Source organism: Furipterus horrens, unplaced genomic scaffold (genome assembly GCF_987537825.1).
Source record: "Furipterus horrens unplaced genomic scaffold, mFurHor1.1.pri manual_scaffold_8, whole genome shotgun sequence".
Classification (NCBI taxonomy): domain Eukaryota; kingdom Metazoa; phylum Chordata; class Mammalia; order Chiroptera; family Furipteridae; genus Furipterus; species Furipterus horrens.
This window is the reverse complement of record NW_028327178.1, coordinates 101,651,960-101,668,844: the sequence shown is the minus strand read 5'-3', so window position 1 is coordinate 101,668,844 and position 16,885 is coordinate 101,651,960. Positions and strand designations below refer to the sequence as shown.

General features: G+C 37.1%; 1 protein-coding gene across 1 annotated transcript in view; it reads right to left on the bottom strand.

Annotated features, from left to right (window-relative positions):
• The window catches only part of NCOA3 (nuclear receptor coactivator 3), a 102,754-nt gene that overhangs the window by 17,634 nt on the left and 68,235 nt on the right, over positions 1 to 16,885 (bottom strand). The window contains exons 3-8 of the mRNA XM_090286531.1: positions 7,272 to 7,376; positions 6,281 to 6,453; positions 5,703 to 5,803; positions 3,303 to 3,477; positions 2,010 to 2,198; positions 1,737 to 1,838 (exon numbers count right to left, since the gene is read on the bottom strand). Coding sequence (XP_090142657.1) covers positions 1,737 to 1,838; positions 2,010 to 2,198; positions 3,303 to 3,477; positions 5,703 to 5,803; positions 6,281 to 6,453; positions 7,272 to 7,357 — 826 coding nt within the window. The 5' untranslated portion in view covers positions 7,358 to 7,376. The remainder of the gene's footprint in view (positions 1 to 1,736; positions 1,839 to 2,009; positions 2,199 to 3,302; positions 3,478 to 5,702; positions 5,804 to 6,280; positions 6,454 to 7,271; positions 7,377 to 16,885) is intronic.

Genomic DNA, 16,885 nt, shown 5'->3' with positions numbered 1-16,885 from the left:
TTTTCTCTTTAAGGGCAGAGTCCTACAGGTAAACGCTTATATTAAACATTTTGCTATAAACACAACTCCTTTTACTTTCTGAACATACAGAAAGCAACATGTCCAGATAACCTGAGATCCATTTTTATTTAAAGAAAAAAGAAAGAAAAAAAAAAACCTACCGGTAAAATTGTTCACACCTGAAGAAACTATGAAGCTAGAGAAAATGCCTGCCTAAACAGCTGGCACAAACAATTCTTTACATCTGAGACTGCACTGTTAGGCACCTAAAATCTTAACTAAGAGGGTTAACCAAATACTCATGACCACAAATCTGGAAGTTTCTGACAACTTTTGCTCTACATCAAATACAGTGAAGAAACAAAATATATACAACTCAAATATGCTACAAAATTAGAGTAGGTTTCATGAAGATGGTTCTTAAAAACTAGCTAGGCCTTCTCAAGTTCTGAGCAGTACCAGGTAAATTGCAAGAAAACACTCCTTACAGAAACTGGCAAAAAGAGAGCCCAGGAGAAAAGTGGCTGATCCAGTTTCAAAAGAAGGTTGGTATGACATGAAAGCACCAGCTGTGTTCACGATAAGGGGTCCTGGGGAAACACTGGTCACAAGGACTCTAGGAGCCCAAACTGCCTCTGATGGCCTCAAGAGCTTTGCTACAGAAGTGAGCCTTGCTGATCTACAGAGTATTTAAGTTGCATTTGGAAAATTCAGAATAATTAGTGACAATGTCCAGGGCAAAAACTGTGTGATCAACATCCATGACATGGATTTCTGTGACAAAATATGCAACATGGTCAAAAAATGTCAACTATGACTAAAGTTCATGTTGATGTCAAGACTATTAATGATTGTTTTCGTCTGTTCTGCACGGATATTACTTTTAAAAAAAGGCAATACTCAGATCCAGACAATCTCTTCGTGCTCAGCACCAAAAGGTCTACCAAACCCAGAAGATAATGTAAATCACGACACAAGATGAAAGAAGTGGTTAATAACCTGATTCCTGACACACTGGAAAAGATACAGAAAAGATTTGCCAATCTATTCTCTCCATGATGTTTTTGTGAGAAAAGTAAAAATGAAGAAAATCAAGTTTGGATTGGGAAAACTCATGGAGCTGCATAGTAAAAGACAGTTCCAGAAAAGCTAAAAAGGTACTAATGTTGGATAAGCTGATGAATATGAGCCATTAGCCCAAGAATATGTTTAAAATTCAAATCTTTAATAGTTAAAATTACCCGTACCTTTGAAAAAAAATTTTTTAAAGAATTTACTCACTTTTTAGAGAGGAGAAGGGAGGGAGAAAGAGAGGGAGAGAAGCATCAATGTGTGGTTGCCTCTCACATGCCCCCAACTGGGAACCTGGCCAGTGACCCAAGCATGTGCCCTGACTGGGAATCGAACCAGTGACCCTCTGATTCACAGGCCAGCACTCAATCCACTGAGCCACACCAGCCAGGGCTGAAAACTTATTTCTTTATAAAAACTGGGTCTGAAGTTAGAGAAAAAAATATTAATCTCTGATTTAAAATGCTATTTGAAAAGAAAACCAGGTGCTTTCTCTCAAATGGGTTTTGGTGAATCTCTCTCAGGGGCACATTAGAAATACAGGAAATAACCCATGCAAAGCACTCATTAATGGTGGACGTAGCCTGACAGCGTAGGCTACAGAAGTAGTGAGCTTTTCCAAAAATTTTCTAAATGAACAAAATATATATACCCCAAATTTTTACCTGAAAGGTCATGTCTAGTAATAAAGCTCTCAGGGTTTGATGGAAATGCTCTCTCTCCCGTAGTAATGCGGCGCGCCACACAGATCATACAGGACTGCAAATCTGCGATAAAATTTTAACCAGGTAAGAAATCTATGTAGCCACTGAGTATGCTCAGTAGGTGAGGACATGAAATTTAGTAAGAAAAATTATAACAATGGAAATTACAAAAGTACAAGTGTGACTGCTCTTTGTGTGGTAAGTGATAAACATCACATACATGTGGTCACTTACCTTCCCCCTCCTCCATCATAGCTCGTGGCTGGGACAGGGCGAAGCACTGCATGGTTTCGTATCTCTGGCGCATTTCAGGACTAGTGTTTATGTCTTCCAGAACATCATGTGGTGTTTTCATCAGCATACGGCAATTAAACGTATGGCTTTTTTGTCTCTGGGTCTCATTTGTCCAGGCAACTCCATTAACTTTGGAAAATAAATTGAAAGGAGTTTTTTAAAAGCTGGCAATTCAGTCTATCACCATCACCAAGAACTCAAGCTACATTTTCTCATTACACATGTTTTCCATAATAGTGATGTCTACACTAACATTTCAAGGTGACAGCACAGTAGAGTTCCCCCTTACCCATAGTTTCAGTTACCTGTGGTTGACCATGGTCCAAAACTATTAAATGAAAAATTCCAGAAATAAACAATTCATAAGTTTTAAAATGCATGTCGTCCCACCCCAGCCTGCCTGGGACACAAATCATCTCTCTGTCCCACATATCCATGAAGTATGTTCTACCCCCCAGTGAGTCACTTCATAGCTATCTCGATTATCAGATCACGTGGCTCAGTAGTAGTCCTTGTGTTCAAGTCATCCTTACTTTACTTAGTAATGGCCCCAAAGCACAAGGGAGTGACACTGACAATTTGGATACCCCAGAGAAGATGTAAAATGCCTCCCTGCCCTGTCCAGTATGGCTCAGTTGATTGAAGCATCAGCCCGAAAACCAAAAGGTCATGGATTTGATTCCCAGTCAGGGAACATACTCAGGTTATGAGAAGGCAACCAATGTTTCTGTTTTACATCTCTCTCTCTCTCTCTCTCCCCCTTCCTCCCTCCCTCCCCTTTTCCCTTTCCCCACTCCTTTCTTTCTAAAAGCAGTTTTAAAAAGTCCTCAGGTGAGGATAAAAAACAGTAATAAATAAATAAAATAGAATGTTTCCTTTAAGTGAAAAAGCATAGTATATATAAGGTTTGGTACTATCCAGTTTCAGGCATCCACTGGGGGTCTTTGGAACATGTCGCCTAAGAATAATGGGAGACTATTATACACAAAACACTGAAATAATTTCAATTAAAACAGAAATCTCACTGTATATTTTGGTCATATGAAATGTATACCATATTCTAAATCCACCAAGGTAATATTTGAAATCTTTGCTATTAAGCATTTGCCTTTCTACACAAATTTAATCACTTGGCTTCCTAAAAGGTACATTAAATTTTCTAAGACATGATCAAGAAAAAAAATTCAACTTATTAAGAAAATAAATAAGTAAACTAATAAATTAAAGGCCTACCTGTAGATTTTGGTAAGTTTTTAAGGAAATCCTTTCTGTCTTCTTCATGCAAAATATTGTAGACACTTGTGTTAACCAGATCCTCTTGCTTATATTGCAGGTACTGTGTGACATTTTCTGACACAAATACAATGTTCCCATCACGATTCACCACAAACAGGAAACCATCCAATGCCTGAAGGGAGTATGTTAATATTGGATATTACGGACTGAACTATATCCCTACCAAAATTCATATGCTAAACTCCCTAACCCTTGATGAAGACAAGGCTTTCAGGAGGTAATTAAGGTTAAATGAAGTCATAAGGGTAGGGCTCTAATCCAGTATGACTGGTGTCCTCCCAAGGAGAGGGAGGGAGAGAGACAGACAAACACCAGGTATACACACCCACAAAGAAAAGACCATATAAAGACACAGTGAGAAGGCAGCAGTCTACACAAGCCAAGGAGAGAGGTCTCAGGAAAAAACAAACCTGCTTACACTTTGATCTTGGGACTCCCAGACTCCAAAATTGTAAGAAATAAATTTCTGCTGTTTATTCCACCCATTCCATGGTATTTTACTATGGCAGCCTTAGCAGACTAAGACACCAGCCTTGGTACTAAGTAGAATTTTTTTAACAACTACTCTTGATTTAACAAGCACTGCAAAACTATCAGCCACCATTCTGTTAACGTTAGCACCACGACTACACCGTTTTATAAAAAATAAAAGACAGCCCTGGCTGGAAAGTCAGTTGGTTGGAGCGTCATCCCATACACCAAAATGCTGTGGGTTCGATTCCCAATCGGGGCACGTGCCTAGGTTACGTGCGGGTTCAATCCCCAGGTGAAGCATGTATGGGAAGCAACTGATGTTCCTCTCTTACATCAACGTTTCTCTCTTTCTTTCTTTCTCCTTCTCTTCCTCACCTCCCACCCCTTCCTCTTTCTCTAAAATCAGGTGAGGATTTTTTTTTTAAGGACAATTCCAAAAAAAAAAAAGAAGGCAAATATGTCAACATAAAATCAATTAACGTCTACCCTAATTTTTGAAACTGTATAGCTTCACAGCTTTAAAAATTTTTTTTAAATAATCATCCTCAGCACATCCCATTTGTCTATTTGATACCAAGTCAAGCTACAGGAACTATACTATTCCTTAATGAGAATTTACAAAGAGAAATGAACTGATCAACTAAAAAGTAGTTGGAGCAAACTAGATGAAACAAAAAAGTTAAAAAGTGAATTTAATAAAGGGCTTCAGGCCCTGACTTCAAGTAATTTGGCAAAGGAAATAGACATACAAGTCCAGGAAGCACAGAGTCCCAAACAAGCTAGACCCAAAGAGGACCACACCAAGACACATCATAATTTAAATGCCAAAGGTTCAAGATAAAGAGAGAATCTTAAAAGCAGCCAGAGAAAAGCAGAGAGTTACCTACAAAGCAGTGCCTATAAGACCATCAGCTGATTTCTCAAAAGAAACTTTGCAGGCAAGAAGGAACTGGCAGGAGGTATTTATTCAAAGTGATGAAAACAAGGACCTACAACCAAGATTACTCTATCCAGCAAAGTTATCATTTAGAATGGAAGGACAGATAAAGTGCTTCCCAGACAAGGTAAAGCTAAAGGAGTTCATCACCACCAAGCCTTTATTACAGGAAATGTTAAAGGGACTTATTTAAGAAAAAGATCAAAACCATGAACATTAAAAAGGCAACAAATTCACAACTATCAACAACTGAATCTAAAAAACAAAACAAAGCAAAAACAAATTAAGCAAACAACCAGAACAAAAACAGAATCATAGGTGTGGAGATCCTTTGGAGAGCTATCAACTGGGGGTGGGGGACGGGAGAGAATGGGGAAATGGTGCAGGGACTAAGAAGGATACTTGGTAGGATGTTGAGAATAATACAGGAAATGAAGAAGCCAAAGAACTTATATGCACGACCCATAAATATGAACTAAGCGGGGAGCGGATTGCTGGAGAAAAGGAGGTACAAGGTGGAGGGGGGCAAAGGGGGAAAAATTGGGACAACTGTAATAGCATCATCAATAAAATATACTTCAAAAAAACTGTAGTATGCTCTATGCTCAGTCACGCAAAAATGCAGAGTCTGAGCTAAAATGTGCCCAAATATTACCTTTGAAATTATGTGTTACCTTTCGTCCCCCATTTCTTTTTTCTGTTTGCTTTCTCAGTTTGCACCTACATTTTATAAGGGGCGCCCCCTTCCCCCGCATGCCTCCTGAGTTATATATATTGTAAATATGAGCACTTTGTCATCATATTCAAAATACTGAGCTATGTCTCAAAAAAAGAACATCTTTTTGTTCTCATTACCTAACCAAAATTTCAACAATTTCTTAACAAAATCAGTATAGCTTACTAGATAGCTAAAGCCATATACTTGCCTGAAGTAAAAGTGGTCCTAAGGAGTCTTTATCAATAACCCCTTGTCCTGTAGAAGATACATCAGCTTTCTGAACATCATCATCATTGGAAATAGCTTTTCCTAAAAAGACAGAAAGCAGCACTACAAATAGCACTCATACCAGTGACAGATTAAATCCACCTTCAAACAGTCCCTGGGATAGATGCAAAAGACACACGCACACGCGTGCACATATACACGTATTTCCTGATAAGAAAATGCTGCGATTTTTAAATGTTAAAATTAAACTTCAGAGCTACCCAGGAGGACAGAAAATAAAAGTAACGTAAATATTCTCTCACTACTAATGCACTACTACCCCATGGCTTCCTGAAAAAGAACTAACGTTTGAATAGGGTGAGCAACACTAAGCCTTCTTCTCAATCAACCGAGAGTCTCCTAAAGAGTAAAGTTGGTCAACTCATTTGTCCATTCCCACAGGAGCTAGCCTCGATTAGTAGGAGACCCCACCTAAGCAACAAGGTAGCAAAAAGACAAATGTAAACAGTTAACAAGTTCCTTCTAAAAGACTTGAGTGTTCTTCTTACTTTGTATTACCTTGTTCTTTTATTTGTCGAATCTGTCTTACTGTTTCCTTTAAAATTGCACACTTATCTGGTTTGACGTTGAAATTGTCAATATCACTAAGATTAGCAGATATCAGTTCGGCCAACTCTTCAATATATTTACTTTCCTGCTCCCGTCTCCACTTTTCACCACTGCAGGTAAGACTATGAAGAGGACAGAGCGGGGGGAAAAAACACAAATATACCAATCATAAAAGAGCCGTGAGCAGCATCAGTCCCTACACAACACTATTATCTTCAAATGTAAATAAACTAAATTTGGCCAATAAAAAATATAAAAACATTGTCTTGGAGAGGTGGTACAATACAGCAGAAATCCATGCAAACCTAAATTCAAGTCCACCTTTTTGCAGCCCAGTGGTCTTGGGCAGAGTCCATCTCAGTTTTATCATGTGGAAACTGGGGGTAAGTATTAATAATGTTTTATTACAAATTATAGATTGTTTGTATTTTGCAACTGTCACATTAAAATTCAAATGATACTGACAGTGGTAAATACTAAAAAGGCTACAGAGCATCGCTGCATAAAATTCAGTATTTTATTTCTAATTTTTAAACTTCTAACTTCATTAAGGAAAAAAATGATTAAACTTTAGAAATGCCAAAATATCAACTCATAATATGTTTTCAAAGATATCAAAAATCCTTATTTATAACAGTCTTGGTTATCTATTCCCAACTCCTGCCTCTTCCGTTGAGAACTGCTTCTTACAGTATCACAGACTGTACAATATTCTCGCTTCTATCTGAATCAGCGATAAAGCTTCGATTACATCATGATGTCCATCTCATCGCTGTACCCCCTACTTATAAAAAGCAAAATAATATTTAAAGAAAGACAAAAACCAAGAGATGTAACCAGAGAATGTAAGTAACAGAAAGTGTAAATGTTATCTTTAAACCAAAAAAATAAGGGCAAGGGGAGGAGACCTTGGTGAAACAGCAGAAAATAAATTGCCTACCCTTGTCCTGGGGTATCACATGGCAATTTGCGTTTTCGTGAATCAGGGACCAGTGGATCCAAGGAGTTTTCTCCTAATCCGCTCATTGTGAATGTACATCAGCAACTAAAAAAGAATAAGATAAAAACATTATAAAATATCTGTAACTTTATAAAGGTGTTATATGCTTGAATGACTGTACATCATGTAATTCAGAACTACTTTCTCTAACTGGTTAGAGAATTCTCAATATTCTTTCTAATAAATGAGTATTCTGAAGACAACCTCAGAGTTCATATTCCAGTTGATTATACAGAATGTCCAACCCCAAAACAGAAATGTTCCTCAAGTGCTACTAAAAATGTGTGCACTGAATAGCTCACAAAGAATTTGCATCTTCTTCCTATTTATCCAATAAGACAAAGAGAACACCAACTCTTCAATTGATAAAACCCTAAATTTTAGTTATACTCAAGTACGCACGAATTAGAGCTTATCTTATCATTTGGTAAGAAGTGTTCAAATGACAAACGTCTAATTTATTTCAGATTATTCTCAAGGCAGCTCATTTTTTTAGATCATTTTATTAGTATTTATCATCCAATGTGTTTTTCTCCTGTTACTTCCAAATAAATCTAGATTGTGTAAACAGCATGTAAACTCCACTACATTTTGTGTAGGTGTACAACACCTAAAACCCCAGGGGGCAGGGGGATTTTGACAAGACTCATAAAGCAACAATTATTTTAATATTAACTGATGGAAATATAATATGCTTTGGTTAAAGTTTCACTAATAAAAAAATGTAAGGTATTTCTTGTTGAAAAAAGAAACAGATTTTAACACTGAGGAGTTCATAATTTTAAGACATCAACTAAACCTTCACTTACTAAGAATTTTATTTGTCCTAAACTCTTTTTTAGGAAATCAATCATTGTTCTAAAGAATTCCAAGTCAATCAAGAAGTTCAAACATTCCAAACTATTTTTTGTTAACATGTTAAAATGGGTCTCGCATTCCATCTACATTCTGAGATATACATTAAGGGACATAGGTTTCCACTAGGTGGCACAATACTATCAAGAAGGGAAATGAAATAAAAATTAAAATTTCACACAAGATACTGATCAAACTTAAAATATGTAGCTTTAAAAAAAATCAAAATCACACAATCATTAATCAGGAGTTTTACATTACACCACTGTCTTAACAGCTGCTCTAGGTATGAAATAAATACCAACAAAATTCACTCTATCTATAATTTTGATAGTAAAATATAAAGGCTTAAGAACTGAGATGTTTTCAACAGTTGGTGTTTTTCTTTCCTCACAACATAAATTAAAATAAAGGAGAGAGAAAGAACTTAAAATAACTTCGGTTAATAGTGCCTTAACGTTATGATTTGAAAGAATACTCAGAATGCAATCCAATCACAGGAGCCTTTAAGTCCATGACACAGAAAATGACTATAAGTAGACTTTTCATTGAATCAGAACCCAAAGGCCCAAAATGTATTCAATATGAACTCAACTGTGTAGATCTTTGAGCCATTTTTACAATTATTTTCCCTGTGCAAAATGTTTCTACTGAAGAGTTCTACGCTACACCACTTAGATACAGGAATATGACAATATAGACTTTAACTTTACAATTGTCCCTCAGTATCCACGGAAATGCTGCCGTGACCCCCCTCAGACACCAAACTCCATGGATGTTCCAATCCCTTAAATAAAATGGCATAGAACAGTGCATACAGTCAGTCTGCATCCACAGATTCTCAACCACAGATCAAAAATACTGTTGGATACAAAACCTACCAATACGGAGGGCCAATTGTTAAGGTAAGCAAGATATTCTATGCAATTACTTCAATTCTATGCAATTACTTCAAGTACAGAATAGGAGAAGCTTAGAATAACTTTCATTGCTATCAAAATCTAATTTTACCTATGTCTATATTGCCTGAAAAAAATCAGTAGATCCAGGATAAATCAGATTTTACATGAGCAAGAAGCTTATAGCAACTAAATAGAATTTCTCATATAAATACTGTAGGCCTTTCTATACATAATGATCAAGCTATGGTACATGTTTAAGCTTAGACATGAACAAAATAAAACAAATTGCTAGAAAATGAACATTCCTAAATTTCAATTCAGGCTAAAAGCAGCAAAGAATTACACTCGTCAGCTCAAAAGCCATGAAAATGTTATATATGGCTTAGCAGCATTACCTAGCTTTGCTTTTGGTTATTTGAGGTTAAGACAGGAGGGAAAATCTTGATTGTGTACAACAAACTAGCCAGATAGACAAGGATACAGGAAGTCCTTACTCCCTGTCCAAGAGGAAAAGAGAATAATCAACAATGCTAGTGTCACCAGGCAAGCAAAAGTTATTTTGGTAGGGGCCTAAGAAAAGCCACGCCATGCCAAAGTGGGGACGAGATCAGTCACCCAGTACATCTCAACTGATGTTGAGACCCACTAAAATATTTTATTTTTCTAAATGAGTAAGGATATAACTTTCTGTGGCTATAGTGCTGGGCATATCACATATTCTCTTGTAATTTCTCACAGCGACTCCTCAGGGTATGTTTTATCATTCCCATTTTACAGATATGGAAATAGCTACATACTTTTCCCTAGATCACACACAGATAAGAGATGGCAGAGCTGAGACTATAATATCTTCAAACTTTATAACCAATAAAATGTTGGCATCAAGTGTTTCTTGGGCATTTTCTCTCACACACAAACACACACCCCGCAAATAAACCATTTATATTGTTGAATCACATCATCTCCAACCAGTTAACCAGAAAATTTCTCAGCTGATCAGCAGGAACACGGAAAAGTTACTCCATCCAGGGCTAAGGGCATGCAGTATTAGGGACAGAGGCAAGGCCCTGCTCCAGCTCAGCAGGTACTGAATGCTGCTACTCCCCTCAAGCCCCTAAAAAACTAATCATTACAAATACCAAATAAATTGCCCTCTGACATGGTCTAATATTAACCATGACCCTTATTTCCACTTGAGATGACAAACAGTCAGTGGCTTACACAGCAAAAAATAAACCTGAAGTCAGAAAAGCACAAACTGTACCCTAAAACAGTCTGTCGGGTGTTTTAATTCTTGGATTTTGTAAGAGTAAATGCGGGGGGCTGAGAACTCTCTGACTACCCCACCAGTAATTTAGTTTATTGGTCAGGCTTGTTTGCCTGACTTACACAAGGTATGATTAATATGTTAATTAGGGAGCGTTTCTGGGTGTCTCCTGAGAGAGTAACTTAACAAAATTTTTCAAACTCCTGTAGATTTATTGAAAACTGCTTGAAGTACTATGTAAAAGCAGATACTGCTCAAGCCAATTAGAACAAAAAATTGCTCTTGGGGAAAAAAATGTATGAGACATTTGTACATAAAGGCACTGCCCAGAACTCAAGTTGACACTCTTACTCAAGACACTTAAGTATCTAGTCACCACTAGTTAAACACTTAATCCTACAAGATTGTCTTTTCTAAAATACCAAAGGCTTTATTTCAGCCTGTTGTGCAATTCCAAAAGAACCAGCACCGTGGAGGGAAGAACTGGACAGCCCGTGTGTTTTTAGGGCACAGGGAGAAGCAGGGGAGGAGACAAGGCCGCAAACAGGGACCCATGATGAAGGCTTTGTCTTCCAGTGAGTGTGTCCTGCCTTCACGTTTTAATTCAGCCCCAGGAAAAAGAACAAGAGCTGAAAGCAGACAAGGAGGAAGGAAAAGAGGGGAAATTTTTCAACTAAAAATTGGCAATATCCTTTTGTTTTGTTGTTGATAACCTGTTACATTTGGTAGGACAAAGTATAAACTACCTAATGCAGTCCATTTTGCAATCCCACTTCCGCTCAAACACTTATACGCCCAGAACCATTTTAGGTCCAGGAAATAGAAATGAATACCATCACACACCGCTAGAACTCACAGGCTAGCAGAAGAGGAAGACATATAAACAATTATAAAATAATTTAGTAAGTGTTCAAATGAGCGCAATAAAGTGCATGGGAACACAGCCGACAGGAAACCTACCCACCTACATTTTTTTTAAAAGAGAGAAAGTATATGAAGGTGTCTACAAGAAACTACCCTGGTGCAGAAATATGCCAGAAAATGCTATAACCTCGGGTCCTGGTCATTTCTCTTCCTCTATCGGGGCTACCAAAGAACAACAAAGTAAAATTGCCTGTTTTTAATAAACAGAGCTGAAAAACACCCGCATGTAAATTAACCGCCATTTAATCCAGGAGGTTTCATTCCCTCCTCTCCCTCTGCATGTTTGCCTTTTCCTTCTCAATCAACAGGCTGACCCAAAGGCCCTTCACGTTCATGCTCCAGTTTAAACCTGATGAAGTTGAACTCAAACACAAACTCCCCAGAGGCTCTAGGACCAGAACTGGGCATACCAATTAGCAAAGACAGGTGTTGGTTGCAACTGGAAGCCTGTTGCCAAGAGACTTTTCAACCCCTACATAAGCAACAGAGTTGAAGTTCACAAATACACACTGTGCAGAGGGAGTTAAGCAAGCCAATTCCACCTAAGTCATATAACCCTCTCCTGACAGCATACGAACTAGCTGAGTAATTCTTTAGTTGTTTCAAAGGTTACAATGACTCCTACCATTTTACGCATTGAATCTCTCTGATACATAAGAACAGACCTAAACTTAGGTTTCATAAATCTGATTTCGGCTTCATTCTAAACAACACACCATCAGTCATACCTCCTCCTCCTCACCACCGCCAGCAGCAGCCCCCCAGATGACCTATGCTAAGAGAAACCTTAGGCCACGGATGATCACTGAAATATTTCCTATTTTGTTTTTAACCTTGTCATCAATTTCTCTTGAAATCTCCCTTCCTCCCCGCTTCTGTCTAGAACACTCCTAATGCATCCTTCAAGATCAAGCTGAACTGCCTGTCAGCTCTGGTGAAAGCATTCCCATAAAGAAGTTCCCGCCTACTTTATCCTCATCACTTCTCAGACTTTAATTACAACATTTGACAACAGCACACTCTACTCCTCTTCACTTTCCTGTCTCCACTTTCCTCACACAAACCCTAAACCATTATAAAAACTTATATGAGACTTTTATTACAAACGTCTTCCTTTCCTTTTTACTCCTACCACCAGTCCCCCTGTTCCTCTGCCCATCTCCCAGTCTCCTTCCCACCCTCTTAGCTGTACTTTAAACAAACTCCACATTCTTCCTAAAATACAGAGATTTGGTGGGGGTGGAGGAATAATACTCGAGAACATTTTTGCTTCTTTCTGACATGTCATCTTCACTTGGGCATTCCCATTCCAAAACTTGTAGTGGCTTCATGCTATCAAAATAAAACTCGAGGGTTTGAATCCGTCAGCTCACGTACTATGATACAATAAAGAAATAATGGAGGTTTGTTGGGATCAAACTTGAGAGCTGAATCTCAATTTCACTAAAAGGTAAATAAACTTCTGTCACCTGTTAAAATCCTGTCACCTGTAAAAACTGGGGATAATCACACCTCACATCTTCCTATGCTTTTTGTAAGGATGAAAAGCAATGTAAAACAAGCATGGGGATAATGATGATCCCTCAGAAGTACGCAACACCAAGAACACAGATGTATGCTCAGCAACATGAATTTTCCTCTCGCTGGAAAAACAAATAGCTACAAATATCCCATATGGCAATCAATGAAAATGATTCACACAAATAAATTAGCCAGGACTGTGGAGGCTAACTGCAACATACAGAGAGCTGACTAGAATTCAAAACAATTTCCCACTGAAATAGTGTGGTGAACTGTCGCTAGTAACTAACATAATGCCAAGAAAATAGAATAAAACTACTGTCATAAACATATGTGTTCTTAAGATAAAGAATCTTAAGGTATAAAGAATAAGCAGGCACATTTTAGAGGTTCTGAAAAGGCCATCCAAGCACCTTCAAAGATACTAAGTAAAGTACACAATGCTGGTTCTCCTTTATCATCCATTTTTACATCTAAATTTGTGGTTTAATTTTTCTTTGACAGACATAAATCTATCTCCACCGAAAGTACTGTTTATACCTAAGGTTATCCCTTGACACATAATGAAAATAGAAGCAGCAGAGAAAAGAGAAGAGAAAAACAAAGTTTTTATTCCCCTAGAGGTAAGAGGTAAGCAGTGAGAAGTTAAAATAAAATCTGATAGAAATGTAATTAATAAGCAGTAAAGATGTAAAGGAGAAATGATCACAACACATGACCCATTTTCTCCTAACTCATTCTTTCTACCTGCCTCAGAGGAGAAAGACATTAGAAAAAACGTTAAAACTTAAGAGCCGCCGACATTGGCCACCTGGTAACCAAAGGGCAGAAAGCGGCAGAACCGCTATAGCCAGTGTCACTACGAAGGCAATGAATGAAGTGACACAGGGAATGGTAACCATGGGTCAACTGCAAAACAGGTGTTCCTATGCTGGAGGGCCTGCAGAGGAAAAAACTTCGGGTAACAAGACACTGCCCCCACGGTATTGAAATTGGCCCTGTCCACCAATATCAAAAACTTAAAGAAGCTACAGTGGGTTTGCTTGTGACACAAACTACAAAAATTAACAATGTGCAAATGTGAAACTGATTAAAGCATTCTGAATTAATTTTTCAAAGAAAAGATACTGAGGGTGGAAGAGAAAGAGTAAAATGTATCGAAGGAAGAACATATCTTATCGAAGGAAGAACATATCTTAGCTAGATTTTTTTCTCTAAAAGCAAAGGGGTTAGAGCAGATGGCCTCTAACTCAGAGCAACGCAGACATGGCAAGTCTGACTCATAAGACTTCCTGAATGGGTCATCTTTACTGCAGGTTCGTCTGTGGCTCATTTCTTACTGTTTCCACTGTGTTATTTTTTACTTTTCCTGACCTCACAGCTTGTTACTCTTCAGCGACTCTAATTCCACTCCTAGCCTAAGTAACTTTAAATTCAAAAGAATCCTTTTTTAAAATGTTTCCATCTCCCTAGAAGTTACATGCCTGGAAACAGAATTTCTCTCTTCAAATAAATCTCCAAAAGTCATTACTGGTTTGACGATGATACAAATAATGACTGAGAACATATATATCAAAGTCAAGAAATCTTAAGAAGCACTCCTTAACATCATTTACCCCTTGGAGGGTGGAGCAGCACCAGTAGAAATGTTAAAAAGTACCACCAAAATCTGAAATGAACAATAACCTCACTGTCTCCCTATTCCCCTTCAAAATACAGCTACTATACCAAGTAGAATTAAAAATCTGTGCCTCTTGGTCACGACTGTTAGGGAGAAGACATTTTCAACAAGCAAGAATATAAAATACTGAGAAATAAGACAAAAAGAGCATCACCCAAATAATTTAAAGTAAAACATAACTTGTTTTTGTTGTTTTTCAAAGGTCAGTTTCATGATTCATAAGTTTAAAAGGCTTCTTTCTGTATGTCATAAAACCTGCCTATGTGTGTCTAGGAAATGAAACTGGGGGCACCTCTTATCTACGATGTTCCTAATGGAAATAACAGCGCCTCGCACATAAGAAAACGTATAAACTGCTATTGTCCTTATTTTAAAAATAAATTTAAACAAATAAAATTAGTAAAAAGTTAAGTTATAGAAATATTACAATTTAAAAAAAGAAATGAAACAAAACTGGGGGCACCTCATTATTGCTAGAGAATACCCGAGGCAAAAATTTAATTATGAACTCTTATAAAATCATGTATACAACTAAACTGGTTAAAATCAAAACCCACTTTAGCAAGTGTCTTAAGAGTGGTCCCTTAATTACCAGGAATGTAATGCACAATATGACGACTATAGTTAGCACTTCCATATGATATATAGGAAAGTATGATATACAGGAAAGGTGTTTAGAGAGTAAATTCTAAGAGTTCTCATCACAAAGAGAAAAATAATTTTCTTCTTTTTATTATATTTATAGGAGATGATGGATGTTAATTGAATCTACTGTGGTAATCATTTTACAATATATGTAAATTAAACCACCATGATGTATGCCTTAAACTCATACAGTAACACATCAATTATTTCTCAATAAAACTGGAAAAAAGTTTGTTTTTAAAGAGTGGTCATTATTCAACATACTGAGTGTTGTCCGCACAGACAAAGGCTATCAAATTCCCTATGCCATGTGCTCGGGATAAACTGATCAAAACAGACAAGGGTTTTTGCCTTCAATGAGCTGATGACCCAGTGTCAAGATCAATAAATTTAGTACAGCAATTTTCAACCTTTTTCATCTCATGGCACACATAAACTAATTACTAAAATTCTGCAGCACCCCAAAAATGGACTTTGATGATCTGACCAAAGAAAGTATAATTTTGATTTATAACAACAACAACAACAGAAGTAGTAGTAGTAGTAATTACCTACCCTTTTTGCTCCAAAGTGACTTTTTAAGAAAATCAGGTGCTGCCCTGGCTAGTGTGGCTCAGTTGGTTGCAGTGTCATCCCATGAACTGAACAGTCGCAGGTTCGATTCCCAGTCTGGTACCAAGAATTAACCAATCAGATGCAACCTTATTATGTAATGTGACTAGTAAGATGCAACTCTATTATATAAGCTATATTTTTTTGGTTCAAGACAGGGCATTCACACCAGATGGCTATTGCTGTGTTGGCTGTTGTTATTTATTTATTTATTTATTTATTTATTGACAATCTAAGGGAAAAGAAGTCAGTGCACCTTGACTAAATAGTCAGGTACTCCATGTTTTAAAAATTCTTGCGGCATACCAGTTGAAAAATGCTGACCTAGATAAGTGTAAAACCACAAAATGTATTATGTGCTATATAAAAGGTCTCCACTGAAAATTAATGCCTGATCTGTAATTCAAAAGCAGGAACAACTAAGTACCAACACAGTACACAATGTTATACAGGTGTTCAAAGTCCTAACGATCTGCAGTCCATTTGGTTCTTACTACTAAAGAAAGATTTAGGAAAAAGACAACTACATGTCCTTGAAATTGGCCACCCTTCACTGGTTTTTCTCAGGTCTTCTTCATGTTTATCAGGACAGAACAGAAACAGCTGTATAGTAGGAACCAGATGTGCTACAGGCAACAAGGTGAAAGATTTGTGACAAATACTTCTAGAGTTCCAATCAAATTTACTAGTTCAGTGCTTCTCAACCTTCTTGATAACAGGATTCCTACTTAAAAATTGAGAACCCCCCAAGAAGTTTTCGTTGTTTGGGTTATAGCTGTCAATATTTACCATATAATAAATTAAAACTTAGAAACATTTGGAATATTAATTCATTTCATAATAAGCCCATTATATGTTAACATAAGCAATTTTATAAAAAATAACTTGTGACATAAAACAATTCAGAGAGTTGGCACTGCTTTCATTTTTACAAATCTTATGTCTGAATAAGGAACAGCTGGATTCTCTTACCTATTTCTCCATTCAATCTGTTGCAATATGCTTTTTTATTAAAACATAAGGAAACCCAGCCTCAAAAAGACAAGTACTTGTAAAAGGAAGGACAATTTCAATAGCCTTTCACAAATATTAAGAGATAATTTTCTTGATATTATGCTAAAACCTGACAAGCAGTACTTTCTTAAAG